Source organism: Trifolium pratense, linkage group LG6, assembly GCF_020283565.1.
Source record: "Trifolium pratense cultivar HEN17-A07 linkage group LG6, ARS_RC_1.1, whole genome shotgun sequence".
Lineage (NCBI taxonomy): Eukaryota > Viridiplantae > Streptophyta > Magnoliopsida > Fabales > Fabaceae > Trifolium > Trifolium pratense.
The window spans coordinates 23766001-23788899 of NC_060064.1; the positions used below are offsets into that span (position 1 = coordinate 23766001).

General features: G+C 32.4%; 4 protein-coding genes across 4 annotated transcripts; 2 read left to right on the forward strand and 2 right to left on the reverse strand.

Annotated features, from left to right (window-relative positions):
- Nucleotides 1–317: 317 nt before the first annotated feature.
- Nucleotides 318–2183, reverse strand: LOC123891943. The gene is made up of 2 exons (XM_045941804.1): nt 1994–2183; nt 318–1635 (listed from the first exon to the last, which is right to left on the reverse strand). Exons 1-2 carry the CDS (start codon nt 2181–2183, stop codon nt 551–553), a joined length of 1275 nt encoding a protein of 424 aa, XP_045797760.1. The 3' UTR covers nt 318–550.
- Nucleotides 2184–6041: 3858 nt separating this feature from the next.
- On the forward strand, nt 6042–8330 carry LOC123891944 (disease resistance protein Roq1-like). Its single transcript, XM_045941805.1, has 2 exons — nt 6042–6092; nt 7488–8330. Exons 1-2 carry the CDS (start codon nt 6042–6044, stop codon nt 8328–8330), a joined length of 894 nt encoding a protein of 297 aa, XP_045797761.1.
- A 5309-nt stretch (nt 8331–13639) lies between these two features.
- Nucleotides 13640–17746, forward strand: LOC123893036. The gene is made up of 5 exons (XM_045942954.1): nt 13640–13781; nt 13874–14120; nt 15041–15110; nt 15197–15283; nt 17498–17746. Exons 2-4 carry the CDS (start codon nt 13938–13940, stop codon nt 15244–15246), a joined length of 303 nt encoding a protein of 100 aa, XP_045798910.1. The 5' UTR covers nt 13640–13781; nt 13874–13937; the 3' UTR covers nt 15247–15283; nt 17498–17746.
- Nucleotides 17747–20206: 2460 nt separating this feature from the next.
- LOC123892597 (putative GDP-L-fucose synthase 2) lies at nt 20207–22380 on the reverse strand. The gene is made up of 3 exons (XM_045942414.1): nt 22107–22380; nt 21938–22004; nt 20207–21365 (listed from the first exon to the last, which is right to left on the reverse strand). The coding sequence occupies exons 2-3, from the start codon at nt 21951–21953 to the stop codon at nt 20407–20409; spliced, it is 975 nt and encodes a 324-aa protein (XP_045798370.1). The 5' UTR covers nt 21954–22004; nt 22107–22380; the 3' UTR covers nt 20207–20406.
- Nucleotides 22381–22899: the final 519 nt, after the last annotated feature.

The following is a 22899-nucleotide window of genomic DNA, read 5'->3' on the forward strand; positions in this document are numbered from 1 at the left end:
TAGAAATTATTTTGCTAAGACTACACCATCAACCCAAAAACTGACTCAACCTTTAAGTTACAGATACACTAATCAAAAGGTTATGACATTACCTAAAAATTCACACCTCCAAATTTTACAAACAGGCCCTCAGATTTAGACACCACGTAAGAATATTATAATCCATGTTACTTGATTTTAACCTCAACCAATTCTATGCACTCATCAATTAAAATTAAAAATTTAAGCAGCGAGTATATCTTGTACATTTGCTCAAAATTATAAATTTCAGGCATGCCAAGTCACTTAAAACAACATTTGATATTTAAAAAATAACATTCGGATAAACTTTCATTGATCAAACAGTAATGAAGATTGCAGACACAATTTTAGCAATTATACACTTAAAATTAGAAACAATTAACAGACAAAATAATAAATAGTACTAGACTTAAATAGACGGTCACCCTCCCTCATTCTAGCTATAATTAAATTACAAGTTTGACACAAGCAAAAAGGAAAATGGGGTGAAACACAAAGAACATAAGTAACACAACGTACAATATGCAAGTTACTCAACTAGAGAATAATCTATCTCGTATTGTAGATGTCTAAAACACCAGTCAAACAAGAAGGCACCTGTTTCATCAGGAGTTGGAAGCGTGATGCATTTTTTCAATTTTTTATCATCCCATGAATACACTCTACATATTGTAGATGAAAAGAGGGTGACATACACAGAGTTTCTCTCATATCCCCACTTGTTCGGGTTGCTCAATGCATAACAATTGTTCTTCAAGCCATTTGAAGCATATAATAATGCAATGTTGCCCAAAGTTTCAACTTTGACATAATTCATGGTGGAGAAGTCTATCTTGTACACATTCCTAATCATTTTATCTTCCATTAAATCAACCAGTAAAAGTTGTTCATCACAATTAACCAACTTGAGGTTTCTGCTAGTTACATCAGGAGTACTCTTCAGTTTTAGAAATTTAATATTTGCAGAATTCAAGCTAAGCACTCCTATGTTGGCCTTGTTAGTGACAACATATATTATATTGTGCAAAACCACAAAGTGAACAACTTTCTCTTGATTTCCTATTTCTGAAGAATAAGTAACCCAACCACAGTTTCTAGATTGATAGACACGCAAATTCATAGTACACATGCATAAAACCACCAAAACAAAATCCTCAGAGCATTTGCTAAGAGCAAGCAATGCATAGTTAAAAAAACCATTAAAGTAAAATTGAAAGTTGGAGGCATTGATTACCTTCTTTGTTCTTGTAAATGGATTGATTATCTTAAATGAATTATTGTCCGCCGCCTTGATAAAATATCCGCCAGAAGACTCAACATAGATAGAGTTGAATAAGCACTCCATCTTCTTCAAGGAATAAATTTTTTGGTCGGGAATGCTTATTAAGGAAGAGAATTCTCGATTACTATACACATTTCGGAGAAGTAATGGTTCTTGGTATGCTATGAAATTTGTCCAGTAAATTTTATGAAAAGCCTTCCAATTCTTGCACACACCGGCAAACTGAAAGAGGTCGTGAAAATCTAGTGTTTTGCAAATGTTATCAAGCATATCCCAAGGAAGTTCATGACTCTCTTCTACCTTCTTCTTCTTCACCTTTTTTCTTTTGACCCCTGCTACCAACAAAAAGGAAAAAACGAAAATTTGTAACATCAGTTTAGTTGTTGTTGAACAATGCAGAGCGTGACAACTTAAGGTCCGTTTGGATTTGGCTTAATTTTTAGTTTATGAAAATAAGCAATGCAAATAAATAAATTTTTATGTTAATTCATAAGTTTTCACTCACAGAAAATTATATCTCTAAGTTATTGTTATTTTCTCATAAACTACACTGAAAAACTTATAATAATACATAAAAGCTTATTTATTTGCATAAGCTCAAAAAAAAAAAAAAAATCAATCCAAACAGGTCCTTAATCCATGAATTAATTATGCAAAAACTGAATGAAAAATGATTGAGAAAGTACTAACCAGTGATCTTAAGTTTGATTTGATATTTGTTTTTCAGTAAGGTGTTGAATCTGAAAATCAAATCTGTATTTCCACTACACAATCCCTGCACTCTTGCTCTGAAACGTCTTCTATCAATTCTTCCCGCTTGGAAATTCTTTATGAGTTCTAAAAACTCACCATACGGATCATCGATCTGAGAGATCTTCATCTTTATTTATTCAGAAAATTATTATTCAGTTCATTGAGTATTAAAAAGCAAACAAATAATGATTCAGAAAGCTACCGATGGAGCAAACTATTATATAATAATCATAACTTTCTTATTTTATTATCAAATCAACTTGATTGTTTCAGGAAAAACAAAAAGATTTTATTTTTAATAAATTTAAACATGATGATTATTATATTATATGAATGTAATCCAAACTAATTTGTTGATAAGTTTTCGTTTTGTAAACAAAGTCCAAACGAAAATATTATACATGTCGAATATCCACTGCGACCAACCATATATCACTACAACGACTCTGTCGCGATCAAACCAAATACACGGAGCAGAAAGTATTAGAATATCATAATTTGATCACCGTCGTTTCGTGGTCAAATAATAATTTAAATAAAAAGTAATACAAGGCAGTTAACCTTGGTCGTCTCCGAAGACTCACAATCGGTTTATCTATATTAGAAACAATTCAAAAACTGTAAATTATGGGGGGTTTGGTTTGTTAACCGAACGTAAGAAAAATGTGATAATTGGTTTAAAACGATCAATTCATTGGCTTTGGGTAACTCGTTCTTGATTCTATCATATGGTTCACAAAGAATAAATTCGTTATATGCTTATGTTCTGGTTGATTTATAAAACCGAATTAAACAAGCGTTACCAATTTTATACGAATTCCATTCAAACAAGCGTGTCAAATGCGTTCAACTAATCATAGGCAATAGTAAGCAAGCGTTACTAATGACAGAATAATATCCTTACTGAATTCAATCAACACTTTTTGCTAAGCGCTCAAAGTTTATGTCAATTCCTATTCAATGTAATCTATGCAAGCGATAAACTAATTGAATAACACGGTGTGAATCAAATTAAAGTGATCAAGCATCATTATAATTCAACTTCATACTGAAATAAAGAACATGGAATTGACATAACAGAACATAAATATAAAACAGAATTTGCTATTAAAACAGACCTCAAGAATTTAAAACGAGTTCCTTGCACCAACAAATTGAAAGAAAGATTTAGTTCTCCATGTAAGTGGTGGCTGCTCTAGGGTTTCTTATTTCCGTGAACAGTGAATGACTAACCCTAGCTGCCTTATTTTCGGTTTAAATAATACATGGAACGGGCCTTAAAACAATTGGGCCGAAAAATATAAAGTTGTGCTTAATTAAATTCGTCTGGAACATAAACGCAGTTATTTGACACACTTGCGCTCCGAACTGGGTTTTGGCCTCAACATGAAAGTCGTAGCTCTTGATCTCAGCTTTCCAACGCATCTTCTCGCGCCTCAATCCGATATTTGTAACTCCAGTTATGACCTGCGGACCGGAAGGGTGTCAAAGTGCTATTTATTCATAAATTAAGTCCGAAAATAAAATAGAGTTAGAAATAAACTTAAATATAAAAACACCTTAAAATAGCGAAAATAGTAAATTAAACCATAGGAATACACTAGTATAATAGTAGAAGAATGTGCATTAAAATGCACTGATCAAATTCCCCCACACTTGAACTTTTGCACTCCGAGCAAAACTCAAATGAAAAATTTAAAAACAAATCACAAGCAGTCAACATATTCCAGGTTTCAAGCTTCAAACCTTGGGTCAAAATTCAAAGATTGGCACAATTCTTATCTATCAACTTTCAATAACAATCTTGCGTGTGTGTGTACTGTCTCCCACTGTCAACCAAAGTAATGTCAAGATCCCTCTCTGAAACTACCATTCTAGATGCTAAGCTGTCATTCTTTTCCTATAATTTTGGACTTAACTAGAATTTCAGACTAGGGGGGGCTATTTCTTTTCAAGAGATCCAAAGCTTTTCAACATCAACTCAGGGCAACTACCTTCAAGCTTTATTATAGTTTATTATTATTTATTGTTTTTAAGCTTTAGGTACTACTCCACCTTTTCACCTGACGGGATCTTACTTGTAATAAGTCCAACCTGTTACTCAGAGTAGAGCATCCTACACAGCACTTGTTCCTCCAGTTTCGGGCACAGGAACTTGTTCCTCCAGTTTCGGGCACAGGAACTTATTATATTCATTAGTTTTAGCTCTTAAACAGTTTCCCTTTTTCTCAATTAATAGCAATGATCGGTCTATCTGTTACTCTAGCCTTTCCCCCACACTTAGTTCTAATCATACCTCCATTATATTCAAATTAGAGAACTTAGTCTAAAGAATAAATATTTCAGAGGTTTATCTAGACATTACTAAGTTTGACAGTGTTCAAGCAGTTGTGCATTAAGTTGCAAAGACTATCATGTCAAGTATCAAAACAAAAAACTCCAAAAATTTCACTGACCCTACAACTATCTGCCCTAGCCTTAGAACATGTGACTACTCATGATAATTTATTTTATTATTATTATTATTATTATTATTATTATTTTTTTAATTTTTTTTTATTTTTTTATTTTTTTAACACAAAAATGTAAAATGTCCCTCCCCCACACTTAAACCAGACAGTGTCCGCAATGTAATAATAACACAAAGTGAGAGTAAAGGAAGGAACACACCCGAGGGGTTACGGTGTAGCTGCTGGGTAGAACGGCTTCTCCAAGGAGAGCTCTTCAACATGTCCCTCTTCTTCAGGCACCGAGCTTTCATGGAACAGCTTCAGTCGCTGTCCGTTTACTTTAAATACCTTGTTAGTACCTGCACTTTTGATTTCTACTGCACCGTGAGGGAAAACATTAGTAACAACAAAAGGGCCAATCCACCGGGATCGAAGTTTCCCAGCCATTACTTTTAGGCGGGAGTTAAACAATAAAACCCGTTGGCCCACAGAAAATTCCTTCCTAGAAATCATTTTATCATGAAAGTGTTTTGTTTTCTCCTTATAAATTTTAGAGCTTTCGTAGGCTTCTAGCCTAAGCTCTTCAAGCTGCTGTAATTGAAGTTTTCTTTCCATACCTGCTTTTTGCATTTCCATATTACAGCTCTTCACCGCCCAATAAGCACGGTGTTCGATTTCTACAGGAAGGTGACATGCCTTACCAAACACAAGTCGATAGGGGGACATCCCAATTGGAGTCTTGAAAGCTGTTCTCTGAGCCCAAAGTGCGTCTTCTAGACGGCGGCTCCAGTCCTTCCTATTGGGCTGCACCATTTTCTCTAGAATTTGCTTAATCTCCCTGTTCGAGATTTCAGCTTGCCCATTAGTTTGGGGATGATATGCGGTAGAAACTCTGTGCACAACTCCATACTTCCGGAGCAAAGCTTCCATGGTGCGGTTACAGAAATGCGTGCCTTGGTCGCTTATGATAGCTCGGGGTATTCCAAACCTGCAAAAAATATTGGACCTGACAAAATCTGCAACAACTCGAGAATCATTAGTCCTAGTGGGGATGGCCTCCACCCACTTTGAAACATAATCAACAGCAAGTAAAATGTAGAGAAAACCAAATGATACAGGAAAAGGGCCCATAAAGTCAATGCCCCATACGTCAAATACCTCACAGAAAAGCATAGGTTGCTGAGGCATTTCACTCTTTCGAGTGATAGCTGTGCCTGCTATTTGGCACTCCTTACAAGTGCGGTAAGTCTCATAAGCATCCTTGAAAATTGTGATATTGGAAATCAGATCAATGAATAAGGCAAGGGATTCAATTCTTACAGAAAGGAAGTTCAATTCTTTACTTTTATGATTGAAATTTCTGCATCAAATACATGATTTTCTCTTACTATTCCTGCATGATTTAAAATTCGCCTATCTGCTCAGTTGATAATGTTAATTTTGAGCTGTGATTGGTAGTTTCAATGCTCTTTCAGAGTATTCTTGGATGATAAAAAGAATGATATAGTGATGACATAGAAGATTTAGCCAATCATATGGAAGAGGAACACAATGATCACACATTGCTTGTATCACAAGCAATCAAGGTTGTAAACTGCATAATTAGTTACAACTATTTGTAACTAATTTCCTTCACTCTAGGAGAGTTAGTTATGATGATCTTTTTTTTTGAACAAGCAATTAGTTATGATGATCTTATGTGCTCTACCACTTGATTAGCTATGATAGGTTCTATTGTAACTAGTATAGTGTAGACTCACATTGTAATTCACTAAATTATGTAATAATTAAAATTGATTCCTCTATATTTATGTTTCTCAATACGTATGTCTATGATTTTGGTGTTGTCTATTCCCTTCATATTTTAACAATTATAGGGTGGAATCAAGGTAATGCGGACTTTTTTTGCGTCCACATCATTAAATGAGTCAGCGTGGTATTTATGTGTCATTTTCGTTTGTCCAGTCAATCAAAATTTTACAGTAGAACCAATGTTTGAAACGGAAAAAATGTGGGGGACTAAAAGTATAATTAAAAAAATGTAGGGACTTTTTTAAAAGTCCTCAAAAAATTAGGGACTAAAAACATATTTAACCTTAGAAAATATACACTAGGTTTAGTCTAGTGGCGAGGAATTTGAGTAGTATGGTAGAGTTGCAGATTTGATCACTAGCTACATTGTAAATCCAAACAAAAAAACAAATGAAAAATATTTTTAAAAAAGAATCTCTAAACTATCTACTTCTTAATATAAAAAAATTGATTACTACCAAGTTACTAATTTGTCCATTATTAGTTTTAATAATATTTCAAATTTTATATCCTTCATTATAATTTTACTCTATAAAAAATATGCATACAAATAGGAACAAAATAATATTTCAAATTTTATATCCTAAAATACAAAGATTATAAAAAATTTAGTCAATAAAAAAAAATTAAGATCAACGTGCATAAAAATAGGAACATAGAAACATAAACAATATTACTACCAAGATCACAATAGTTTCTCCGTCAAAAAAAAAAATCACAATAATTTCACTTATATTTAAATAAAAGTCACTAGGTTTGTTCTGGTAGTGAGGGATTTGGGTAGTATGTTATAGATCCTGGGTTCGATTCTCAACTCATTGTAAACAAAAAAAATTATAACTTTCAATTTAAATAATTTTTTACATTAACATAATAATATAACGAGAGACTATAATAAAAAAAAATCAATCAACCCGTGCTAGTTTTTTTTTTAACGGAGTACGAATATATAAACGATCTCGCGGATGAGGAACATATCCAAAAGTTGATAATGGTTAAGAAAAGATCAAAAGCAGAGGAATGATGGGTTGTTGGATTGGGATTGCTGACTATTGAAGACGCCACCACAATACGAATGTACAACCAATGAATGATATTGTTTTGGCTAACCGTAACAAAATCAAAAATTGAAACAGTCAAATTTGTGGGGACAAAAACCAATTGTTTAGTGCCTTCCAAGATATTTAGTGGGGATGACTTCTCCTTTAGAAGAATTGGAAGAACATGTATTTTTGGATTTGGCTAATGATGTTGGGGTTTTAGGAATTTGCGGGATGAGAGGAATAGGGAAATCAACTCTTGCTGCTGTTTTATATGACAGAATCTTTCATGAATTTGAAGCATGTTGTGTTATCGATGATGTGGGCAAAATTTATAGAGTCAATGGCCCAATTGGTGCACAAAAGCAAATTCTACATCAAACACTAAAGGAAGAACACCTTCGGGTAAGCAATCCTTATGAAGCAACTATTTTGATACGAAGCAGGATGCTTCATTTAAAGGCCCTTGTAATTCTTGATAATGTTGATCGGATTGAACAACTGGAGAAATTAGCCGTAAATCGTGAATGTTTTGCTGCAGGGAGTAGAATCATTATAATTTCTAGATATGAGCACATCTTAAAAGAGTATGGACTGGATGCAGTTTACAAAGTTCCACTCTTGAATCAAACTAATTCTCTTCAATTATTATTCTATCAAAAAGTTTTCAAATGTGCTGATATTACTAGTTATTATGAACAATTGGCGTGTGACATGCTACATTATGCAAATGGCAGGCCTCTAGCTATTAAAAAAATATTGGGTTCATTTTTGTTTACCCTACATATCTCTCAATGGATAAATGTATTGATTAGATTGAGAGAAAGTCCAAACAATGATATTATAGATGTGCTACAGTCAATGTACCGATACCCACTACAACATCCTATGTATCAGTATCAGTACAATGAATGGCGACCCTGTCGCGGTCAAACCAACCAGTTGTGCCGTGAAGGATCAGCCTGGTGGTGATGAACTGATGATCATCATAATATGGAGCAAAAGCACATACAGGGTTATCATGTGCAATCTTCACTATTGTCCAATTTATACCCGTTTGGACCTGGGTTTAACTACCGTTCGCTTATGTTCAATGATGAGAGCGGTAATTCGTGTTCCATCATGTGATTTTTTTATTTTATTCTAGATGCTGGATTTCCATTTTGAGTGTACATTTACAAATATTGAAGTATTATATACAAATGGGGGCATAAATTTGTATTATTACTATCTTCAGTCTTCATGTAGAGAAATTTTATTATATGGTAGAATTTTGATCTATATGATAAAGAAAAAGCACTGACATTAAATAAATAGTATATAGCATATTTGCATTGATCATATGCGAGGGATTTCTTCTACTTCTCTGATTGAGAAGCCATTCATGATCCTAGACTTAGTCAAACTCCATGAGTCATGACTGAGATGCTTAAGGCTTAATTCTTGATAGAACAGTCAAGATAAAAGAACTGATTTTTCTCTTGTGGAAAGTCAAGTTGGTTCTTGTACCATAAAATGACTATCTTTACATTAAGTAAATAGGGTCTTATCAATGAGGAAACAAGCTGCTTCATAGTTGATGCATAATTACTGATTTACTTCATCAACAAGGCATGTCAGTCTGTTGATTATGGAGCATTGAACCGAGAATAGCTACAGAAATGACCCCCTTTCTTCTTTTCTTTTTTTGAACAGCACATTAAGTTGGTGAAAATAGTACATATTCAGTCTACTAACAGAGACTAACAAAGCAACAAACCAGGGGAATACAAACAAAGAGCTACACCAATGCTCACACTAAAAAACCAGCTACAAACACAGCAAACTACAGGTCACTACTACTTCCATTCAAAACCAACGCAAATGATGGGATCCACTAACACATTCACCCCAACAAAAGATAAAGCACAACTAAAACAAAGCTAAACACGTACTTCACTGTTATCAGTGTATATGTCTGATTGGCAATTATAGTTGCAGACAACAATTTAGAACTAAAAAGTAGTTTTAGGCCTACCACATGATTGCACTGAATCAAATTCTCTGAGATATGTTTGAAAACCATTCTTTTTATCTTTATATCTCAGGAAAAAAAAATCTCTCTCAAAAGCAAATGGAGTCTCAAAAACTTGATGTAATTTTTGTTCCATTTCCATCTCCTGGCCATATGATTCCTATGATAGACACAGCAAGAATATTTGCCAAAAACTTGATGTACTTGCTACCATTATCACTACACAAGCAAATGCCTTGTTATTCAAGAAATCCATAGACAGCGACATCATTTCCGGATATTCCATCAAAATTGGTTACTTAATTTCCCATTACAGATGCTATGAATTTTGAGCTGGTTTATTAGTATATCTCTGCTTATTTTCAATTGATTGATCATTGATATAGACTTGGCTTCCAATTAAAATACATCTCAAAAGGCGAATGATAAATGAAAACGTGAAGTTAGTAGCTATGAAGCATGGACACGACATAGACACGTCAACATTGAAAATAATTTCAAAGATGGAAAATCCTCAGAAATTATTGGTAAAATAATTCAAGGAATATTCATGCTTCAAGATCAAATAGAGATCCTACTTCAAGAACTTAAACCAGATTGTATAGTCTCGGATATGGCTTATCCTCGGACAGTTGAATCAGCTGCAAAACTAAACATTCCAAGGATTTATTTTTACAGTTCAAGCTACTTCTCCAATTGTGCAAGCTATTTTGTTAGAAAGTATAGATCTCATGATGATTTAGTTTCTGACACAAAGAAGTTTACTACACCTTGTATGGCTCACATCATTGAGATGACACCTTTGCAGCTAGCTGATTGGATTAGGAACAAGAGTTCAGTCACATGCATTTTTTATACAATGTTTGAATCAGAGAAAAATAGCTATGGAACACTGTATAATAGTTTTCATGAACTTGAAAGGAATTATGATACCCCTGTTCTGATCATAACCTCACTCAATTTCTTCTAAGTTTTCTAATTCTGCATTTTATTTCTCTTTTAAGATCTTTACTCTTTCTCTTCTAGTTTTTTAGATCTCGAATTCGTATTTCATATCTCAGATCTTTAGGTTATCTGCTAGTTCTTGATTATTTTGCTGTTTTTAGGTTATTATGAACTTGAATTCACTTTGCATCTTGAGATTATTATTTTCTCTGTGAATTATTCAATATTTTCTTGTTTATATGTGTTTTAGATGTTGTTTTCCTTCAGGTTCTTTTATTATGTTGTTGTTCTTGCATTGATATATACATATATTAAAACCGAAATCAGGATCTAAATTTCTGGAATATTTTGCTATTTCTTGTTGTTTTCTAGTTTGTTAGATCTCGAATTCATAATTCATTTTCAGATCTTTAGGTTATCTGCTAGTTCTTGATTATTACAAACAGTGAAGATCAGTGAAGTTACTTGAGTTGAACACCGAAGAAAATCAACGCTACCGATCAGATTGTTTTGGGAGAGAAAGTGATACCAGCGTGAGAGTTAAGCAAGAAAAGTGATAATGTGAGAGAATTCTTCCATATATATATAGCCCTCTTTATTTATTTCTATTTTCAAGTTTTGATTAAGATTCAATTATACCAAAACGCTAACCAACATTATAATAACTTAAAATTATTATGTGATGTGAATGTGGATACTATATACTATACTAGTATCCAGACCCGTGCCAATCACGGGTAAAAACACGTTTGTAGATTTATTGACTTATAAATAATATACTTTACTTCAAATTGAAAAATTAAAATTTTAATTGTTAATAGAAGATGATTAACGACAACTACATAAATATTTATACTCATATAAAATTTAATAATTAAAATAACACTCTGGATAAAAAAAAAAAAACTAACCGTAAAATTTATGTATAGTGTCATAGATCTTCTTAAGGAAGATTCCTATTGTTAGTATTTTTTCTTATCAAATTAAAAATATATCATAATTGTTGTTTATATTATTCTCCACTAAAAGAATCATAAAGTTGATCGAAATATATGGAAGAGACTTTGAGGTTTCGTAAAAAGGCTTTGAGGTGATTTTGAATTACAAAAAAAAAGTTTGTGTAACAATATATGAGCAGAAATATAGACTACAATATAAATAACAAAAAATAACAGATTCCCGTATTAATATTTAAGCAGAAATATACAGGTTCCCGTTAAAAGTTATAAAATAAATAGGTCTTCGTATTAATATATGACTAAAAATATAGAATTTATAAAAATTATAAAATAAAAATTACCGTAAAAAATTATAAATAAGTAGGTCTTCATATTAATATGAGTAAAAATATAGATCTAAGTATAAATTATAATGTGTAAAAAAAAAGTAGAAATTATAAAATAAAAAAGTCATTTATATTAATGCAAACGAAGAAATATACGTTCCCGTAGAAATTACATAAAAAATAGGCTCCCGTATTGATGTATGAATTGAAAATATGAAATATATGTTCCCTAGAAAATGTAAAAAAGGTGACTAACCAACTCATAAAATCATAATATCTTGCAAATAAAATGTAAAAAAGGTGACTAACTAACTCATAAAATCATATTGATAGAAATATATGATTAAAATGTATTGTCATACTATAAAAAATATACCAAAAATAAAAAAAAAAAAAAGATTTTGGAATTGAACATGTGAAAAAATATATGAACATAAGAAAATTGTTTCAACGATGAAGAAAAAACCAAAAAGATTTTTAGAAGAATTTCAAAATGTATTTCCTAATTCCTAATTATTCCTGATAATGTATAAAAATATGATACTTAAGAGCAATATTTATAGCAAAAAAAAAGCAATTAATCATATCAATTATTCCCTTAATTCGAGGAAGTAATTGAAACAAAAAAAAAAATCATATATTTCTTAGAGGTGTATTTGATTGAGATTTCAAAGGATTTTAAAAGATTTTTTTATGACAAAAAAATCTTGAGGTATTAAATCAAGATTTCTACAAAAGTTAAATAAATCTTGTGGTATTCAATTAAGACAAACAAGATTTTTTTTTCGGAGCAACAAAATCTGTTGGTATTCAATTGAGATTTGTTATTATTTTCAAAATGTCTATTGGTATTCAAAAGTCTACCGATTTTGATGGATTTTTTTGGAATGAATTTTGAGAGACTTTTTAGTTGAAAATACAATTGATAGACTTTTTCAACAATCTCACCAAAAGCCTTGAGCCTTTTTTGAACGTTCCAAGACTTTTTTCTTTCATCATCACTGTATCAAACTTCTTCTTCTTATTTATTACTTTCGTAGTTCATCATCATTGTACCCGGTTTTTTCTTCTTCTTTTCTTTGTTCACTTTTTCAACAATCTCACTTTTCTTTGAACCACAACTCATTATTGATGAACAATTTAAAACATGTGATAAGATGATTGTTAATACCCTAATTATGAAGTTTTCCACCACTAAGCTCATCCATACGAAAGATGTGTGCGAGCACATTATGAGAACGAGGGATATAAGTAAAGATTATTGAGATTGATATGTCTGAATATTTTATTGTGCATTATATTTTGAACATTATTTCATCCTCATATGAACCCTTCATAATTTCTTATAACAAACAAGAAAAAATGTCAATCAATGTCTCTTGACCATATCAGGAGAGGCTCAAGCCCACGTGCAACATGGGCAATGACAAAGGACCTCTTAAAAATTATGACCTCAAAAAATATTATAGGGTATTAGTAAGTTAGAGTGTAAAAATTATTTATATTACATCGCATGGCGTATGGATGAACAGTTCACTTATGGGTTGAAAATTGTGGATTAAAATTTTAGATCACCAAAAATGTTGTAAAAAAGAGTTGTAAAAATGAGTTGTAAAAAAGATCGACGCGCACGAGAGCCACATGCTGAAGATGCAAACTGAACAAAATGGTCACACAGAGTAATAAAATCCTTCAAAGGAATACCAATCCACGAGCACACTAAATCCCAAAGTAAAAAAGTTACTTTGATCTTAATGTTAAAAATAAGAATTTATAAATAAAGCTATTGTTTGGTAATTTCAATATATTTTTTGGTTTAGACTTTAGAAGTTACTTTTGAAAGGAAAAAAATTGTTTGGTAGAATATTCTTACGATCTTTAATGTTTATAGAGATAAATTTAAACTTTGTAAAAAAAAAATCATAGATAATTATATTAAATAAATAAACATGACAAAGAACATTATCCACGTCAGCTTATCCTAACAAAAAAAAAAAAGGAATCGTAAATTGCTTTTCGTGTTTAAATTAAAACGAAAACAAACACAAACGTTAACAACAACTCTGTTATTCGCCGCACTGTCTTTTTCCCCGTATAGCTGCTCCTCTCTCTCAAAACTGCAAAACCCCTTCTTAATTCTCCATTTAGCATCACACAAACCTCTCAAAACAATAAAAAGGTAACAAATTTCACAATCTCAATTGCAATTTCTTCAATTTAAACCATACCCATGATTTTATTTTATGTAAAAAATATTGGGAATTTTTTTAGGGTATAAAAAAAAAACAGTTTTTGAAGAAAACCCAGGTGCTGAAATTGAAATTGGAAGGGATATATGGAGAGCAGCAAAGGGAAAGATAGCAACGAGCGTTTTCCTCTTTCTGGGGTGGTGGCAGATTGTGTGAAGCGTTGGTTTAAAGATACTTTAAGGGAGGCTAAAGCTGGTGATGTTAATATGCAGATTTTGGTTGGTCAGATGTATTATAGTGGCTATGGTATTCCTAAAGATGCTCAAAAGGTAGGGTTTCTTTGTTTTTTTTGGGATTTGGTTTAGTTGTTTTTAATTAATTTGCATTGGATTGTGGTTTATGTTTTAGTTGGTTTTGGTTTTTGGGGTTCTATGATGTTTGAAGAAGTCAATATTGTGTCACAATAGAGAGAAGAACAAGTTGGTGAACTTTAAAAATGAATAAAACCTATGAAGCACCAACACAGACACAGAAACACAAACACCATATATGACAACACATCGACACTGATGATAACTTTAGAAAATAGAAGTGATTGTATGTAATTATCAGTGTGAGTAATGTGTCAAATGACATGTATTTAATATGAAGGGTTGATGCTACAAAGAACAAATATCAAGTCCTTTATGTGATCCTAATACTTGTATATGCTACTAACAATGTTTTATATCACGGCCACGTTGCAATGCCTGGTATTGCCAAGAACTGCAGCTGATATGGTTTCTGTTGCGATCGTGGAGTCGTAAAAAACTCAGATTTCGTGGCCTAGATTGCAGTTGCAAAGCTTTTACAGAACAATCATATATACCAAAAATCACACACATTTATATGAATTTAATTGAATGCTTGCATTCCTGTCTATATATGTGTAGTCATGTATAATAGCAAGATTAGTTGTTCTATTGTGGGTGGATGTAATAACTTAAAAGTATTTTCAAGTTAATAATGTTAAAACTTAATGATTTGTTTTTTGGTTTCCTTGTTATAAACTTATAATGTATAATATGCACTGGCAATATAAGAACTGGATGTGAGTAGTTTCTATTGTAAATTATATGGATTTTATGAACTGTTATTTGAGTATAAAGAGTAGTTGATGTGATTATGATGTATGAACAATGAATGGAGTGTAGATGTACTTGTATGTATTTTGGTTTGAGAGGTTAATGTTATTGGTTTGGAAATGAAGGGAAAACTTTGGCTAACGAAAGCATCGAGGCTTAGATCTCAAGTTTGGAAAGTTGGAGATAAGCGTCCAGGTAAACCCCCTCCCTTCTCATTGGAAGCTTATCATTTTTCTTTGTAATTTAGTATAACTATTTTTTGTTTGGTGCATTGTTATTAGGTTATAATGCAAGTGATTCTGACTCTGATGAATCAAATGAGGATTCTTAACAAGACTAAATTTGGTTCGGCCCCTAAATTATGAAAGGCGAGTTTATCCCAATGTTTTAAACACTCCTCATGTTGTTACGCATTAATGACTTGTTTTTTTGTGCCACATTTACTATCTAATTGAAAAACGTGAGCCTCCAGCTTTCAGATGTGATTTATTTCTTTGTTTTTTCAGATGATTGATGTGTTTTGTATCAGGTAGCTCATATATATTTCTGACATGGAAATGTTATACCTAGTTTTATTATTAGTTCTATTTGTGTCATATTTTTAGAATGACGGGGGTTATTGAGATTCAAGCACTACAGTATGTTTTAAGAAACATGTGATCGATTATGTTGAGAATTGAGATTCAGAATTGTGTTTGGTGTAATGAGGCATGTGATTTGATTTCATATAAAATTCAAGAGTTTATGTTGAACTTACATGAAAAGGGGTTTCAGGAGCGCTATAGATGTCAATATTTTCTTTCCCTTTTTACGTAATAACCCTTAGATTTGAATTTGAGAGCTTAATACAGCTACATGTTCTCTTTTATTTTGTCTGTTGTTCCTTGTTACCTTACCTTAGACCTTAGTCTCATACATTTAAAATGAAAAGTAATTTTCACAATAAAAAAAATGAGGCATAGTGATTAATGTCAAGATGTTAAGTTTTTCATTATTGCTTTCATGGGCTTGTACCCTCAGCTATATCAAAAAAAATAGTTTTTCATTATTGCTTTCAATCCTTAAGGCTTTGTTTGCAAGTTTGGAGGGGAGGGTTTACAAAAAAGGAAGAAACAAGTGGAAGGAATAGAGAAGAGTTTGGGAGGGTTTATATGGAATTTTCAAATTTAACTTATGTTATAATATTCTTAAAATTAAAAGTATATTAATTGTAAGCATTTATTGATCATTCTCTATGATAAAACTTTCTCAAAAATTGTGAAAGATTTCTGGCATACTCGCAAACAAAGCCTAATTGTTTTGGTATCATGAATTGACTGTTGTCAACATTCTTCTGACAAAAAGCTTTAAATTGTTCATTAGATATAAAGATAAGGCAAATGCTAACAAGTGCCCAGGGGCACTAGATAAGAAACTAAATGTAGAAAAACTTTTTTTGAAAGTGGTGCATTCAACATCATGAAAGTTAAAATTTTGGTTTTTTCAAGACAAAATTTTATTTCCCCTAGAGCACTTGTTAGCAAGTCCCTAAGATAAATAGTACAAAGCAACTGGTCTGGTGGTTGAGTCTGGTACTTGGTTTATGGCAATATACTTTTCAACCTTCAAGAAGTTTGATAGTGTTTCTTGGCAATGTTGTTAAATAGTCGCTATAGCGTAGCGTAATTTGGACAAACCGATACTGTTCTGCGATACGCCATTTAATACAAAATGTTGTCTAATAGCTGCTATAGTGGTGCTATAGCACTACTGCATAGCGGAATTTTAACAATCCGCTAGTTTCCGCTATCCACAATTGACAACATTGTTTCTTGGAATGTCCAGTTAAAGTCTTATTTAGATAACTGGCTGGGGCTGGGATTGTGTGCATATCAATTTTGGATAAATATGCATTTCATTTTATCTTATTTGTACATAGTGAGAGGGTGTCAGTTTCAAGGACAATAAAAATAAATCATGGCAATTTCACCATGTCCAAATGGACCATTTTTTGCTGTGGTTTGTGGCAAATTATGCGCAGTGAAGCAGTAAAGCACTAAAGTTACATCTAGAAATAATGAATTCTTTTGCTTGTGAACATATTGCAATAAAATATGAAAAGATTTAATGTTGGTTCTATTAATTGGAAATGTAACATACAATGTTGTGAACTAGCGACTATAGCATACAGAATTTGAACAAATTGTTAATGTTCTGCGATGCGCTATTTAGTACAAAATATTGTCATATAGTGGACATAGCAGTGCTATAGCACTATTGCGTAGAGGAATTTGAACAAGCCGCTATTTCTGCTATCTGCAATTGATAACATACTGATATGAAAATACTTGATGAAAAGTGTAAGGGAAACTGATGTAGTACAATACACTGGACTAAGTTAACTGCTTGCCCTCGAGTTTTGTATTCCAAAAGGCATCTTTTTCAACAATTGATGTTTTTTGCGGAAAGTTGATGGATTTGTTGAAACGTTTAACTATTGAGTCTTTTCATTATTGTGCTTCACATTCATAACAGACCATTCTTGATTTTTAGGTTAAACTGCCCTTTCTGGTAGATTGATCTTGTGCTCATTTGTTTTGTAGGTGTATGCATTGCACGACAACATGCTTCTTCATAGCCACCATATGGATGTTGTTCTATTTATACATTTGCTTTGTGATCAATTGTATGGTTTACCACACCATTTTTTTTTATCAATCAAGGAAAAAGAAAAGTTATCTTATTTGATTCTGAGCAAACATTGTTGGTTGGTAATTTAAGGGTTCTTTCTCACTTTCCTTGACATGGCACCATATCATGAAAATAGAATAGAGATTGAGTCTAGCTTTATAGTTGATATTTTTTTTTTAGACTTGGTACTTTACATCATTTTATAAGACTCATTTGTCTCTAAAATGATGCAAATCCCTTCAATTTTAGACTCATCTGTTTGGTTTCATGGCATGCTTCATTCTGTCATATGTTTTAGTTAATCTGTTACATTAAGGTTCCGATATTGATATAAGCATATGCATTATGTCAACTAATAGTATTGTTAGTTTTTGCTGAGGGTGGAGATTAACACTCAACTCTCTAACTTCTCCACGTCTCCCACAAAGTCATCCTTATATCACTTATCGGGGTTTATATTCACCTCTAGCGACATAAAAATTTGCTTGTGTATCATCATCAAATCAACATATGTTGATGTATCTTTAGGTAATCCTGTTTTGTGTTAGACTTGATCTTAATTAGATTTGTCAATACAGTTTTTTTAGTTGACAGTGGAGTTCAAATTTAAAATTTTGGTGTTATTAAAATTTAGGGCTAATTAAAAGATAAGTGGCTTTCAAAAACACAGTATTGTCATGTGGATGTACTTTTCTGCTATGAAACTATTCAAATTGTTTAAGGACAATATTACTAGACATAGTTTAGTTCACATAGGATCAAGACATATATTGGTTTAGATTCCTTTTTAACTTATGAGAGATTTTTTCTTCACTTAAAACAAGTATAAGATTTTTTATGAAAAAAAAAATCCTTATAAGCATCTAAGAGTTTACAAAGAAGTTAAATGAGATGACTAATTTTGAACTTATATGAGAAATTATTTTAAACTGTTCTAATATAACTTTTCCTGAGTTTCACCAAGCACTTATAAAAGAACATGAAAAAAAAAAATATTGTAATGATTGAATATTGGCTTCCAACATCCATGAACATCTATCTAGAAATAATATAAGCGTTTTTTTTTTTAAAAAAGTTCTATTTAGGAATATTGGGAAAAATCTATATAAAATAAAGATGCAACTTGAATTGAGTTTATAAAGAGTGATGTCCTTCACTTTATAAGTTTGTTTTGTAACAATGAATTAGATCAAATATAAAATCTAATATGGTATTATATACTATATATATATTTTTTTTTGAATCAGTACGCTATTTGTTTTCCCAACCCATCACTAATTCACCATTGGACCCAATTGAGAAGGTTTCACAAAGTTTAAACCTAATTTAGTATAGCCATGGTAAGAGAGAATGTGAGTGAAAGATAGGTATGGAGATGTGGGAACTCAGGAGGACACTATCAAATGTCAAACAAGTTTGGCATAAAGCCATCCATTGAAGGTATTTTATATGGTGTGGAGGGCTGGAGGCTTTGTTTGCAAGTTGATTTATGGAAGATTTTATAGGAGAGTTTCAAAGGACTAAGTCTATATTTTGATACATAGTTAATATTTTAAAATAATTTACGGAAGAACATGATAAATGATCACATAATACTTCAATCACACTTACATCATTTATAAACCAAAGAACACTTACATCATTTAAAAGAAAAAACTTTATAGGTATCTTTAAGTTAGATTAGAAGACAAGCACTTCCCTCCCCTCCACTCCAAAAACAAACTCACAAACAAAGAATTTGTTCAAGAGAGGGGTAATTAGAAGAGAGACATCAGTGTATTTGGGGTTTGTGAGGTGGAGGAGTCAGTTTCACATTTATTCTTTGAAATGAACATATCTATAAAACTTAAAAGCAAACCATTGGAAATAGCGTCCTTCATAGAGACGGCAAAAGCTTCGGCATGGTCCTAGCTCAAATCAAAATATAAAGGGTTCAATTCTTCGATTGGTCAATAGTGTGCAAATCTGATGCATTGTACCGGGCGGGTGTAAGGTGTAAAAGCAAACCAGTGTTTGTGTAATGTGAAGATGCATAGAAAGTGTGCGAGCTTAAAATTATGACGGAGTTTAGGAAGGTTGATTTGAAATTGTGGTTGATTGTGACAGGTTGAAGTGCTTTATTTTCATACTGTGGTTCCTGATCTCAAAATGTTACTATGTTATAAACATGATGGTATGATGCTGGTTGCAATGGTGGTAAAAGAAATGCGGCAGAGACAGCAAGTATGGTCGGCGGCTTATCATTGGTTATGGTCATGGTTTGAAAGTTCACGGTTGAAAAATAAACCCTTGAGTGACTAGTTTTAATGTCAAAACTAGCTTAATACAATCCAATACCGAAGTAACTTTTATGGACTAAAGCTAGCTTTTTTTTCTACTTGAATCGGAGAAGGTATTTTATCTTCTAGAACTTTAACTACTGAAGTATACCTTAAAACCAGTTCGATATTGTAATGTAATACAAACAAATTTTAGTTCAGAAAAAGAAAAATGTTTCTCCATTCAGCATTTTTTTCTTGTACTTACTCGATATAAAGTAAATGATTCAAACTAAACAACAAACGCACATGATAACTTGGTGGAACAAAAACACTTGGTACAGAAAAACCTTATGAACATGGTTTTTAACAATGGCTCTTCACTATCATGATATCTTAAACAAGAAAAACAAAATAGCACCGAAAAATTCATCCCACATAGTACAGAAAAATGGGTCATACACTAGAACTGGATAATTATTTTATAAAAATAAACTCTTCATATTGAAATGACAAATACCTATAAAACTTGATATGGCACAATCTGCTTAAAACCAGAAGTATCATTGCTTGACATTCTCTAAGTACCATTTATAGGTATCAACAAGCCCATCCTTGAGTGAGACTTTCGGTGTCCAACCAAGGGCTGCAAGTTTTGAGCTATCCATCAGCTTTCTTGGTGTGCCGTCCGGCTTAGTACTATCCCAAACAAGATCGCCTTCAAATCCCACCACTTCCTTCATCGACTCAGCCAATTCCTTAATAGTAACCTCCTTTCCACTCCCTACATTCAAATGCTCGAGTCCACTGTACTTTTCCATCATAAAGACAACAGCATCTGCCAAATCATCTACGTGCAAAAACTCCCTCAGTGGACTGCCGGTACCCCACACCACAACCTCCTTGGCACCATTGACCTTTGCCTCATGAAACCTCCTCATCAAAGCAGGTAAAACATGTGAATTCTCGGGATGGAAATTGTCATTTGGTCCGTATAAGTTGGTCGGCATCCCTGAAATTGCATCCCACTTGTGTTGAATTCTGTAAGCTTGGCACATTTTGATCCCGGCAATCTTGGCAATTGCATACCATTCATTTGTTGGCTCTAAAGGGCCAGTAAGCAAAGCATCTTCAGGGATCGGTTGGGGTGCAAATTTAGGGTAAATGCAAGAAGAACCCAAAAACAAAAGCTTCTTAGCACCGTTACGATAAGCAGAATCAATGACATTGGTCTGGATTTGGAGGTTGATAGCAATGAAATCAGCTGGATAAGTGTTGTTGGCATGGATACCACCAACTTTGGCTGCAGCTACAATGACATACTCAGGCTTTGTGGATGCAAAAAAGGCTTCAACATCAGATTGTCGAGTGAGATCAAGCTCAGCATGAGATCTCAAGATTAGATTCGTGAACCCGAGTTCAGTCAGCTTGCGAACAATGGCCGAGCCAACAAGACCTCGGTGACCAGAAACAAAAACCTTGGCTGATTTGTCATCTAAAAATGAACTTGATGACAATGCAGCTGCAAATATACACACAAAAATCATAAATCCAAATATTAGAATTCTAAGTAATATTTTTCTTTCTCTTTTACTAATTTAGGTTTAGAGTTTTTGCCAGAATGAGTTAGCATTGTTATTGACTCTTGGATCACTATGATTCAACTAAACAATAACCACCTTTGAATCTAATAAAAGTCTGCATTGCTATTACTATTAACTAATTTAAGAATTAAGGGGTAAACCACCATTTTGGTTGTGTATCTCGCTGTCACATTCGTCCCTGAATGTATTGAAATTGCAATTAGGTCCACAAGTGTCTCTTTTATTAGTCATTTTGATCCTCAAATATGTTTTTAGGTAGTCAATTTACTCCTCAAATGTGTTTTTGGTTAGTCAATTTAGTCCATAAAATTACTAACAAAAGAGGGCACTAGGGATGTATTTGCAATTTTGATACCTTCAGCACCAATATGACAGCGAGTTTCACTTCGGATTCAACTCAAATTGGTATTTGAAACAGTTACGATTTTTAATGAATATAATCAAACAGTTGGAAGGCATAAATGAATACAAGAAGAATAATAACCCTTACCATCTTGGCTTCCCATATTTAAGGATTGATATAAAGCTATTGCCACTTCAAAATTCGAAATCAAATCCTAAAACAAAACAAGTTACAATCACCATTTCAAACTTTAACAAAAACCCACTTACAAAATCACAAAACAACAAAAGAGGTGGAGGAGAAATGGAAACTTTACCTGAAATTTGAAGCGAATCAATGGAACTGAAAGGTGTTCGTGAGAGGGTGAATGAGTTTGTGGGTAAAAGGGAATCCGATCCAATGGTTGAATTAAACTCGGGTGAATCGGACTCCGGTGGTGGAAGATGAGATCTGAAAGATTCCGGTGAGATCGAATGAGAATGGTTTTTCTGATTACTCTTTCTTTCTATCACTAAATATGCGAATCAGCATTTATGCTTAGTGGCGCTTATCTTCTGTAAATTGGATTCTTGTTAATTTGTTTTTAGCTTAAATGCAATTTTGATCATTTTATTTTTAATTTTTTGAAGTTTTGATCCTTTATTTTAAAACCAATATTTTGGTCTTTTATTTCAATTTTTCTTGAGTTTTGGTCTCCCATTCAATTTTAGAGTCAATTTTAATGATGCGTCAATGTTATTAATGATGTGACACTACACACTTGACCAAAATATGATCCACGTCATTAAACTTTTCTTTTATTTTAATAATATTTATTTTAATAATATTACAATAATACTCCCTTTGGTCCTTTTTATAAGAAACACTTTGAAAAAATTACATAGACGGAGAAAATACATTTAACATAGTCATTTTCATTTAATACTCTTATAAATTTAAATTTATTTCATGCATACCCTTATTTAATTACTCTTTATTCAATTAACTTACTTATTTTTAAATTCTCTCCATAATAAATAAGGGCATAAGTGAAATTGAACATTTAAAACATTTGAAAATTGGTCAAAGTTTCTTATAAAAAAGATCAAATTTTTCCCCAAAGTGTTCCT